A 12399-nucleotide genomic window follows, 5' to 3' on the forward strand; every position below is an offset into this window, starting at 1 on the left:
GAGGAGACAGGGCGAAACGAATCCCAGGGCAGAAGGGGGGTCAGCATTGACCGCGGCAGTGGGCTAGGAGGAAGTGGGGAATTGTCACATCTGGGGGTTATCCCTGCAGAGTTCCCTGTTTTGTCATTGAGCCGCCAGCTGTTAAAAACTTTCAGATTATCTCTGACAACCCTTCAGAGGCTCAAGTGCTGAGGTAACGTACAAACAGCTCCTGAAACCAGGACAGGATGGAGGAATGCACTTCAGTCCTATCCCATTGGATTCTTTAGACAGCTCATCTTAGTTCTGCATATTTTTAAAAGACAAAGTTAACCAAGGATCGGGCCACCTCTAAATCTGTCTAGAGGACCTAGGTAAGAGAAATGACACATCTGCAGCCATCTAAATTGCCCTTTCTGCTATTCTTGCAACTTCTAAATCATGAAGCAAAGATCTAATGGGAATATTAATGCCAACAAGGCAGCAGAGGAAGAAAATTACCTTATAATTTAATTACCCCAAACCTCTGATGAAATGTGGAGGGACATGATAGAGACCCCCACGGATTAAAAATACTTTAACTGTTAGACATGTATTGAGAACTTATTTATAAGCACAATGCGAAAAGAGGTGGAGACGGATGCAAAGACGTGGAAGAAGAAACGTTAGCTACGCAGCAGGGGCTTTCAGAGATCGTGCATAAAACGCAAATAACAATTACAGTGGTTAAAACTCGCAGCTGTATAGTGTAAGCACGGGGAATTAAAATGAGAGTATTTGCAAAATATCCTCTAGCAGGGAACTGGTAAGTAGCCCCACCACCATGATTCATGGATCACCGTTTCTTGGGGGTACAGAAAAAAACCCCCTGCTGTTTGGCCCGTCAGCCCCCTTTGCCAGCATGCTCCCCTCAAAAACAAACAAAACAAAAATGTGTGAAATATGCTAAAGATTCTGCAGGAAAAAAAAATGCTTTATACATGTGAATTACTAGTTTCCGTGTGTTGTTTAGTGAAAAGAACTTTGGGACGGAGAATCCAGGGGACGAAGTTCCGCCTCTGGCTCTGTGTACAGGCAAATCACTGTCTTAGAAAGCTTCAGTTTACTCATTTGTAAAATGAGCTGATTGGACTATAAAACTGCTTTCCTAGCTCTAAGTTCTATCGCTGAATATCGGGATGCATAAATAAGCACGTTCACTAAAGAAGGCTACGATAAAAAGACGTTGTGATTGACATATAATTTGGGAGGTCATCAAAGTTACCACAGCCTTAATTCTTCTAACAAATCTCATAAACTAAACCACCTTTTATGAAGCACATGATTGCACATGAGGCTAAAAAAAAAAAGGCAATTCTTCTGCAATAGTGCATAGAACACAGCCAGGTGCTATGTTAAGAATTATTTATGAAACTAAAGAAAAGCTACTTTTGCCTGTAGAGATTAACTGAAAATGTACAAATGTCCAGAAGTAAGTTATTTCCCAGACGGGAATTTTAATCAGATCATTACATTTTTTTCTTATTATTTTCATACGGGTCTGGATAGCTATAGAAAGTATAACAAAATGAATTTACGAAATATGTGATGTTTATTTAAGACATTTCGGCTAAAATTAAAATTAGAACTCACAAGGGAACTAAACAGTTGAGACACATGGGACCCAACTCTCAACCCATGATTACCTAAGCTTTGCAATATTGGAATGTTCTGTCCTAACTGTGGAAATAATTTGATCCCCAAATTAAAATTTCAAGATACATTTTATGAGAAAAAAAACTCAAACACATAAAACACAAATGTCAAAAAAAGAGAAAAAAATTCAACTTTTTTTTTTTTTACTAAAAAATTCAAATGACAGTGAAGTATTAACACCTTTGGCAAATTGGCAACGATTTTTTTTTTTTTTTCCAAATTATGAGACATAGGATGAAGGAAAGTAGCCATAGCCTTTCTGGAGAGCAATTTATTCGGCAATATTTACCATGATGCTTAAACCAGAGAATGGGCACTCCCAAACACTGATGGGAATAAGAATTCGTGTTAGGTCTCTAGAGGGCAATTTGGCAATATGTCCCTGCCCTCTGACCTAACACTTCCATTTCTAGGAATTCAGTTTTAAAGACATAATTGGGCAAATGCACAAAGATGTATGTTCATGGTATTCCTTGCAATGTTGCTTAGAGCTGTAAAAAAATGGAACTATGTGAAAGTCCAACTGGAGATTAATTAAACAGCTACATCCTTACAAATTAAAATAAGCAACTGTTTAAAAGAATGGGATAACTGTGTGTGAATAGGGAAAGAAGCCCAAGATAAATGGCGGAGTATAAAGCAAGTTGCAAAATATCATTTATAGTGTGCAAAATGTCACGTATGCGTATGTATGTAGTTACAAACGCAAGGAAGTGTTTACCGAAAAGTTAACAGTAATTAGTTCTGGATGGCTGTGACTTTGAGTGATTTTAATTTTCTTATTATGAAATTCTCCTTGGCTTGAATTTTGTTTTCAATGAGCATATATCATTTTTATAATAAGAAGAAAGCTATTTTTAAAAGGTGGAACAGAAAATGTCAGTGGGGAAGAATTTGATATCCAGAACCTGGGATTTCGTCTAAGGCCACAGTATACAGAGTAACATATGAGCTGGTCTGATCATCATGGTAACCTCATAATATTGAAAGTTAATAAACATGAAAGTTCTGTTGAAGTAAAGAGAAAAGACCTGAATATTATGGATGTAGAAATACATTCACTTGGGGGGGGGGGCGTCTGGGTGGCTCAGTCAATGAAGTGTCAGACTCTTGGTTTCAACTCAGGTCATGATCTCAGGGTCATGAGATCAAGCCCCGCGTCAACTCTGCACCGGGCCTGGAGCCTGCTTGAGATTCTCTCTCTCCCCATGTCCCTCCTCTACCATCCCCCCTCTCAAAAAAAAATTAAAATTAAAAAATATATATATATTCACTTGGAAATATTTCACGGTATATTTGTAAGTGAAACAAAAGGTAACTAAATAGACATTAGTTCTATATATACTTTAGATTTATTCATACACATATACAGGGAGTAGGAAAAGGATATATGCCAAAATGTATACTGTGGCCACTGGCGATTCTCATTTTCCTTTTCTTTATTTTCAAATGTTTCGATAATGAACACGTGCTACGTGGTACTTTTTTCTTTGGTTCTAAAAATATTCCTTATAGATCTTTCAGATTTTAAAACACTAGAAAGTAGTTCCAATGATATAAATCTCAGCCCTTTTTAATTCCAGCATTAAATGGACCCCCAGGAGAGCCCCTCCGAGCCCCGGCAGCTGACACCCAGCGTGCCGTGAAGTGCTGAATGCCACACCAGTACCTACTCGGATTTTGTGTCCTGAGATGTACGGGGTTATAAAACATCCTGGCTCAGATTTCAGGCTAAGCATGACAAGTCTGTCTGGTAGAGCCTAACAAAGGAATTTACACAGAATGAGAAATTTACACATTTCATTTCCCAGGGTGGAATGAATTACAGAAGAAAAGAACCCCTAGGAGTGCCTGCCCCACTCCTACATGCTTCTGAATTATGCCTTCTGTGTGTTTCCCCCAACACGATTTACCTAGTACTGTGTTAAACTAAGGGAGGCTAATATTTTTACAAGGTGAAAAGAGGGAGAAGGGAGAGAGAGTGCATTTCTTACAGAGTCAAACTTTTTCTGTATTTTCAGGTGAACTGGGAGCTGCCAGACCTCCCGACCTCCCTCTCTCCCTTCCTCCCTCAAATCATCATGGCTAATAACAATAGTTTTTCTCTCCGGGTAATGTAGATGACACATTTTTCCTGTAGCCTGTCTTCCTGTAAAGTGCAGGAATTCCTGCACTTTCTGGGTGCCCTTCCTGTTAACTTACATTTCAGATTTCCTCAAAAGGCATTCTACCACTTTAATATTTAAAAAATGTCAGCTCAACCCCAGACAGCTAATATAAACAAGCTGAAAAGCATACCACCTAAAGTTACAACTGCGGAAAACAAAATTTCTTTTTAAGAAATTCTTTCTCGGAATCTCACTGTTGGTAAGGCTGGAAAGAAGCAGCCCCGTCCTTCCAGCTCCCAGGGAGTCTGTAATTCTTTTGCCTCTGCTCTGCCTTAAATTAGAGGTCTGTGAAACCGAATTATAGTGATCTAGAAAGTTCGTAAAGGTTCTTTGAATTGAACATGTTGTTAAATTCTTCAATACTATGAGGTTGTGTCCACCTTTCACTTTTGCCTCCCATTCCATTTGGTTATAGTATTACAAAGCAGTTTGGTACTGCGAAAAATGTCTTGGCCGCTTGAGAATACCGTGGCTGAATTAGACCAATTCCACACTTAACGTCCAGGCCAAGGCTCCCATGCCATCTCTGAAATGATCATCCACTTCCTTCTATCGATAATTTTCCTTTTGGGCAGGAACCTCCCATTGACACCAGATGTATCTTCCAAAGAGGACCCGATTAAGAAAACCATTTGGCTGACTGGGAACTGATTAATATATATATATATGTGTGTGTGTGTGTGTGTATATATATATATAAAATATATATAAATATATATAAAATATATTAATATATATAAAACACACATACATGAATACATACATATACATACACATACATATTTATACATCTATTAAACTGAATTGAATAAATGAGTGTAAACCAAATACAATGGGCACACTCCTAACGGAAGCGTGCCATGCTAGTATCTTCTAGTTTCTCAACTCAAAAACTTGCTCTACTGGGACAGAGCTACCTTCAGAGTGCGCCAAAAAAAAAAAAGAGTAGAAAAGGAACCTGATTTACTTTAGACCCTAAGGTCCAAAGATAAGATCACTATAATATCATCATCTTCATGAAACCTTCCTATCTCCCAGAGAGATCACTGCCATCTCTAAACTCCCAACTGGGCCATTTCTTTTCACTATCTATGCAATTATCTTGTATCATAATGATTTGCACACATGCTTTATAAATGGTAAGTTCCCTGAAGGAAACAAGTACATTTTAAATATTTTTGTATGCCCCCAAATCCTATGCACTACATCATATCTACATATATACAACACACATACATGAATACATACATATTCATACACACACATATTTATACATCTATTAAGCTGAATTGAATAAATGAGTGTATACCAAATACAGAGTAACAAGATGCCAACTCTTCAATACATCAAAGCATGGAATGCCCATTCTAAGCTGTTATGTCTCCACTCAGGAGACTGTAGGTTTCCCCTCTACTAAGGAACATCTGCACTTCATAATGCCAATTCCTAGGTTCTCCAGCACTCTGAGCTTTCCAGATTCCCATTCTCCCCTAATGGTCAAGGAAAACACAGCCCTACTTCGAACTCCTGAGAACACATATCACTTCCTTCTTGGTCTGAGATGGGTGATTCCCATCAGGTAGAACCAGAAAGTGGTTCAACAAAATCCAAAAACATGGCAGCAAGCTTATGAGACACTTTAATTTCACTGGATCTTACCCAGGCATGTAGTGTCCCTGGTAGCTTTACTCACCCATACCTAACTCGCCTTTTCCCTCCATACGTTCTCATATGAAATATGCTTTCTCTAGAGTGAAGGATTTGTTCTGAAAACAAGTAGTGACTTAGGGTCCCAGAGGCCCCTGACAGCAACCCCTCAGCTCTCTGATGCCATGTCAGGAATTTTTTTAATCCCCTCTCCAGTATGACATTAAGTCTGCAAAATACAACTGTGTAAAAAAAATTTTTTCAAGAAAAAGAAAAAAAAATGAAAACAACCATAACCCTGAATTTCTGACCTATTATAGCTGTCTAAGTACACGTAATTACACACTTAAAAGATTTCATTATGATTTTCGACGAAACAGTACATTCCCCCCATGTTGGTGTCATGCTTAAAAGTACAGTTTTTCTCCCCATATTTTCCCCCGAGATGCAAAGCATCTCCCAAATGGGGAGACATAAAACATCTATGTCCTCTCAGCTGCTTCTAAATACTGTGAGCCAATAAGCAATTGGCGTACAGTGCAAAATCTCAGAAGAGAAAGAGTCCTCGGCTGCTTTTTGTGTAATATGTTATTATTCACACTTCACCTTTACTTCCTTTAAAAATCAAAAGTTGCTTAATGTTCAAAGCGGTATCAATGGAAATCTAGCTAAAAACGGGCACCGCAACGGTTTATTCCCAAAGGAATATAAGATTACATTAATTTCCTACTAGTTTAACTCAACTTTTACCTTTCATCGTCACCTACAGACTTTTTAAAAGTTTGTATTCCTGTTGCACATGAAATTACTTATAATGTGTGTGCACACGAAAGAATTTTACAATTATATAAAGCACTGCACATTTAGACGCTACCAACCTGCTCTATCTCTCCTGACTGTGCAAAAGGCAAAAAGAGCTCAGTAATCCTAGCAGAAGAATGCAAATAACGTCAATGCACAGCTGAGCCGCAAGCCCTGCCTTACAGGAACTCTCTGTGTCTGCAAAAAAAAGACACATACTAAACAGGAAATGCAACTGAGCTGTGGAAAACCTCAAACTTAAAAATGCAATCGCCAGGCGAAAATTGCATCCATGCATTCACAAATGCATGCACAACCCTTTGCATTTTTGCAAGTAATGCAAATAGGCTCTTACCTTTCGACTGAGACATTTTCCCCTTTCCTTTGATGGGGGAGGGGAGCACAAAAGACTTTGCCTTGCTTCTCTTCTGTAGCTAGTTTTGCAACAAAGATGCAAGCTGCAGGCGTGCAATCTTCATGCAAGTGGAGTTTCTCTTGACCGATGCAGCAGATGGACTTTCAGGGAATCAAGATGGAAATGCACACCTTGCAAAACAGACTGGAAAGTGATTTTTCCCCCAGTTGCAACGTTAGGGAAGGCTGTGCTGCAGCTACATGATGGGCCAGGGCTGGCAGCTAAAAGCTCCAAACTTGGAACTGAGTATCTTAGTGCGCAGACGTCCTTCCTGCGAAGGGCGCGGGGGCCTCTGGGTAATGTAGTTCCGAGCAGAGTCCACGGGGCTCTGATTTAAGGAAACGTGGTCGCTGAGGTCGCTGAGCGAGATGACTGGGTGCGCGCAGATAAACAAGTCAGACACGCAATCGGTAGTAAGTGATGGGGCCAAAAACGGCAGGGCCAAGGCGAGGGAGCATTTTTTTTGTTCCCGAAAAGCCGCTAAAGCAACAGTTGAAGAACATTAGGTTAGCTGAAAAGCATTTGGCTCGCTGAGAAGGTCGGCTTGGGTGTTCCGTGTTTGCAGGGCAGCACCTGTTGTAATGTCCCTGCCTGTAGACGTTTTACCCCCACACCTCCATTTTTAAAAACATTTTTCTCGCTTGGAGAATTGGTTGGTGATTTGGCTGCCTAGAGGTAAGGTTACCTTTGCAATTGAAGAGAAGATGCAAAATTTTTAGGCAGAAATGATCCAGGTTGGTGATTTTCAAGGAGCCTGAAATTCATTTCTGTGGAGTGGGGGGATGGGGGCTAGTTCTCATTTCTTGAAAAGTTAAAGAGGAAGTTCTGCTTTTTATGTGTCAAAGCTAACTTTATCAAAGTTACAATGTTTAGATGCTTTTTCTCACCTGATGGAGGAGGAAAGCCCCCGGTCTAAGGGAGAAAGTAGGTAATCCTAAATTAACCAAACCAGAGATCTTGAATTTATTCAACAAAATTAACAGAAAGTTGTTGAGGCCCTGGGATGGGCCAGGCACCTTCCTAGGGTCTTGGGTCATCCATTCGTCCGGTATTGCTCATGGCTAGGGGGTGGGCAGCAGCATGGTAGACAGAGCCACCCCCTTCACAAGGAAGCCAGAACGATGCCATGCAAGAGATGAAGCTGAGCGAGGGGGCGTGGGCTGAAATGAGCTCAGACTTCTACCTCACTGAGTAGACCGGACTCAGAAATGTACTTTCAAGGGAGAGTGGGAGAAATGGAGGATTTCAGGCTGCTGAGGTGTGAACCAAGCACAGTAAAGAAATGAGGACAAGCCTGTTCAGGAGACAGTGAGGATACTATGTTGCCTTGTATACAAAAGTAGGGGTGGACAGAATTTACAGGTGAGGACTGTACCTGGTGGTAAAGGCCAACTAGAGGTTTGGCCTTTATTCCACAGGTACCTGGGAGGTGGGGAAAGGCTTTTGAGGGGCGTAACTGAATCCAAGCTTTGTTTTAAGAAGGTAAATTTGCTCTCCACAATCGCGGTGAGTCGAAACTGGGAGAGTCTAGAGATAAGTCAGGTCAGTAGTGGAAAATAAAAAGAGGCACTTTGAAGGAGGATTCAGCCAGATCTGAAGACTGCTAATGAAAACTATGGCAGTTTTGTTTGGAATTCCAGGAAGCCGGGGCCTTCTGAGTAATGGACGAATCAGAGGGACGATGGCCACCATGTTTAAGCTAGAAATCAGCTCTAAAAACAGATACGCGATAGGGGATGGAACGAACATTAATTTACCTAGATTGATCTCCTATCCTGGCGTTACGGAGAATTAATCAAGGTCACCTTGGGTTCATATTAGCTTCTGTCCCTAAGACCAAGAGGTCTCTGTCCCAGGAGCCACAGGATCGGGGCCTTCCTAGCTCACTTTTTTCACTGTCCTTCTAGGCAAATCCTTGCTGTCCCTTCCTCTCCTGGCACACACAGACTCGCATCTTTAAACCGGCATTTTTGTTTTGGAAGTCTCGTTTAACCAAGAGGCGTATGAGGGCGGAGATGCACGTCTGTACGTCCCGTTCACCTCTGCAAACGTTCACGCAACCCCTGCTAAGTGCCAGACCCTGGGGTAGCTACTGGAACTGCAAACAGACTCACTGAACCCAGCCGGCCAGGGCCTGCGCAGCAACCTAGAGCTCCCTTGAGTTTGCACTTCATATGGTCAGCAGCATTGCTCTTAAATTGCCCCAGACCCCCTTCTCGATGGGAGAGTTCTGATCGGAGCCCATCTGGTGCATGTTGCTGCTGTCGTTTGTGCTGGTACTTTCTCTTCATGGCATGCACAGTTCACCACTGGCAAACGGATCGTGTTCCGAAAACCCATCTGTAATTCATATTCCCATAGAAACGATGTGATCCACAGCCAGTGCACATACTCACTCGTACACATGTATGCAAAACACCTTCGACCCATACATTGGCTGAACTGCGTGGTTAAAAATACCAAAATCGCGGCAGTTGGCTGGCTCAGTTGGTAGAGTATGCGACTCGTGAGTTCAAGCCCGGACGTCGGGCGTGGAACTTACTTAAAAAGATAAATAAAAATAGCAAAAGTTATCATGTTTTCATTCTGGGAAAAATGCTTTTTGAATTTCCGCAAGGAACTCAACCTCTCTTTGAAGTCTTAGCTTCCAGAAGAAAAAGTTCGTGCCTTGCTGGTTAACGCTCCCCTCCTCCCATAGTCCTGGGTGGCGGAAAAAGCTGTCCCTCTATACCGTCGTGGGGAGTCCTTCCCACGGTGGTGTAAGGAAGCGGAAGCAAAATCTGGCACATGGTTCTTTTATTAGACAGTACATCAGGTGTTTATCCTGAGGTGGCCTGGGTTCCTGCTTCAAATCCCCTGTCTTGAAAATGTCCTGTACTTTAGATCTTTGTAAAATGCAAATTTGATGCACCCCCCCCCCCTCCCCGCCCGGCTTATAGTGACCATCAAGACAATGGCAAACTCCTTGGCATGGTATAATTGGCTCCTTGAGACCTGTCCCCTGCTTACCCTCCAACTTCATTTCTCACCCTATGTTGATGCTAGAGCCTCTCTCCTTTCTCCTTTCTTTCAAGTACACTGATCTTCTACCTGGGAAGCCTTTACCATTCACAACCTAGCTCATTCCAATTTGTGCTTGAAGAGCGAGCTTAGCTGGCCTTTTCCTTTTGGTAGCCTTCTGTGACCCATCACCCTAGGAGCACCCTCAGTATGAATTAGGTGCATTCTCTAATTCAGTAGCTCCCAGCATACACCTCTTTCTTGATACTCATCATAGGGCTGACAGGTGTTCATTTACATCTTTGTCTCTTCCCAGAGTCTGAACTCCTGGAGATCAGAGACTTATCTCTGCATTCCCAGTACCTGTTTCTTGCATATAATAGGGCCTCAAATGCATACTGAAATAATGCATGCAATAAATAGGGAAAGGACTTGTGACCACGGACAGCCTGGAATAACTAGATTCCAATGATAATAACACCTGCAGGGGAAATTAGAACACCTGTGCAAAGCCCTATGCTGTCAGGTTAGAGGTGTGATTCGTGGAAGGATGACCTTAGGTTAAGTCAGACTGGCTCAGAAAGAATTATTCTAGAAGTATATGCAGGGTGGAGAAGGTGGCGGGGGGGGGGGGATAGGGTGTCTCAGCCCGGGGTGATTTAGCCCCCCACCCAGGGACATCTGGCAACGTCTGGAGACATTTTTGGTTGTCACAACTGGGAGGGTGTGAGTGGTAATACTGGCTTCAGGCTAGAGATCAGGGATACTGGTAATCGTACTGCAAGGCACAGGAAGCCTCCCACAACCAAGAATGATCTGGGCAGGGGTGCCTGGGTGGCTCAGCCCATTAAGCGTCTGCCTTCGGCTCAGGTCATGGTCTCAGGGTCCTGGGCTCAAGCCCTGTGTCAGGCTCCCTGTTCTAGTCCAAATGTCAGTAGGGCTGAGTTTGAGAAATGCTGGTACATAGTGACAACTTGAGAAGTCACTGACACTGTATTTTTAAGTTAATTTAAAGCTAATGAGATTTGATATGTGGGTTCTAGTCCTGGCTGTAGAAAAAGTTAGCAGTGGCTCCTAAGGCAAGTTACTTCACCTTTCTGGACCTCTTTTTGTTCCATTAAAATAAGGAGGGTTAGACTAAATTCCAGCTCTAACATCCCATAGCTGTAAACCCAGCTCAGTGTCTGATTAAAACCACCAAAAATTTAAAGGAAGAGAGGTGTGTTCACGTGTTCTACTTTTTGCATTGGAATTAAGGGTTCCGGATCCCTTGTTCTTGCAGGCCAACTAATGACTGTCATAACAATAGCCCTTAAGAGATGAGACAAGAAATATTCAAATTACAGTGTGAAATATTGCCTTCCAGATAGCAATGCTCATCTGTATGTGACATTTATGAATGTTTTCCGACAATGTCTGCTGGATGTCAGAAACATGGGAAAGAAGGTGCTAGAATTAAAGCTAAGAGTTCAACTCTGAATATCTATTTTCCTAGATTCTAGAACATTGTAGTATAAAGAGGTATGTCATACATTATGACGTATATTGGGGAGAAACATGGCAGCATACACCTCTTTCTTGATACTCACCATAGGGCTGACAGGTGTTCATTTACATCTTTGTGTCCTCCAAGAGTCTGGCTCCTGGAGATCAGAGACTTATCTCTGCATTGAGACAATGAGTTGCAACTGTATGATAGCTTGAAGCACTAATTTTGTTTTCACTGCATTAATATATCACAATGAATTACGATTGTTGGTAGAAATTTTAGAAATCCCAAGGTAGATTCAGCTTAGCTTCCAGTGCCCTCCCCAGTAAGACGCAGGTATACCTGTGCTGCCTTTTTTTTTTTTTTTTTGAGATTTTATTTATTTATGTGACAGAGAGACAGCCAGCGAGAGAGGGAACACAAGCAGGGGAAGTGGGAGAGGAAGAAGCAGGCCCACAGCGGAGGAGCCTGACGTGGGGCTCAATCCCATAACGCCGAGATCACGCCCTGAGCCGAAGGCAGACGCCTAACGACTGCGCCACCCAGGCGCCCCTACCTGTGCTGCCTTATTCCTATACTCATTCATATGCTCTGTGATTCCTCTGCTTAAGTGATCTGGTCAAAGCAGGATTCATTATGAATTTCTATGTCACCACTTTTGTATGTTAACTTACACTATTCTATGTCTTTGCCCCTAAAATCTACCTTTCATTCAAGGTTCAAGGTCACCTCTTCTATGTTGTCCTTGATCACATCCCTCTGTCTTAAAAGAAGATTGTCCCCTTTAAATTCTGATGGCATCTGTTAGCTCTTGTGGGCTGTATATCTAATATTGTCTTGCAGTAAATATTACTTAAGTACAGACCTTACCTCTTCTGCTAAATCTTTCATTCTCTGCACGTTCCTAACCTACTCCCTTGGGCAGACCTTATTTGTCTATATTTGGCCCTTGTTCTAAGCTTGGGCAGGGAAGTTTCATCTTCATCATGTGGCCCCAGGTCAAATATATGTCATGCACGTAATAGGTGCTCAGTTAATACTTGTTTAGCTGATATGTGGATGGATTTATTACACACTGAATGCATTCACCTAAAATGGGTTGGTTAGCTTATCTTAGCATTTTGTTAAAAGTTAAAAAAATGCCACCATAGGGATTTACTAGGAAGAATAATTTTTATTTAATTATTATATATAATTATCTAAAA

At 41.8% G+C, this 12399-nt stretch overlaps 2 protein-coding genes across 3 annotated transcripts in view; one reads left to right on the forward strand and one right to left on the reverse strand.

The window, feature by feature from the left end:
* Positions 1–6920, reverse strand: part of MAP2K6 (mitogen-activated protein kinase kinase 6) — a 109466-nt gene extending 102546 nt beyond the window's left edge. The window contains exon 1 of the mRNA XM_045814582.2: positions 6646–6920. Coding sequence (XP_045670538.1) covers positions 6646–6661 — 16 coding nt within the window. The 5' untranslated portion in view covers positions 6662–6920. The remainder of the gene's footprint in view (positions 1–6645) is intronic.
* Positions 6921–7023: 103 nt separating this feature from the next.
* Positions 7024–12399, forward strand: part of ABCA5 (ATP binding cassette subfamily A member 5) — a 121790-nt gene continuing 116414 nt past the window's right edge. The window contains exon 1 of one of the 2 annotated variants that reach the window (XM_087854175.1): positions 7024–7118. The gene's annotated coding sequence lies outside the window, so the exon portion shown is untranslated. The other variant, XM_087854176.1, reaches the window with a different exon arrangement.

This window comes from Ursus americanus, chromosome 23, assembly GCF_024610735.1.
Source record: "Ursus americanus isolate L20-20 chromosome 23, mUrsAme1.1.p, whole genome shotgun sequence".
Taxonomy (NCBI): domain Eukaryota; kingdom Metazoa; phylum Chordata; class Mammalia; order Carnivora; family Ursidae; genus Ursus; species Ursus americanus.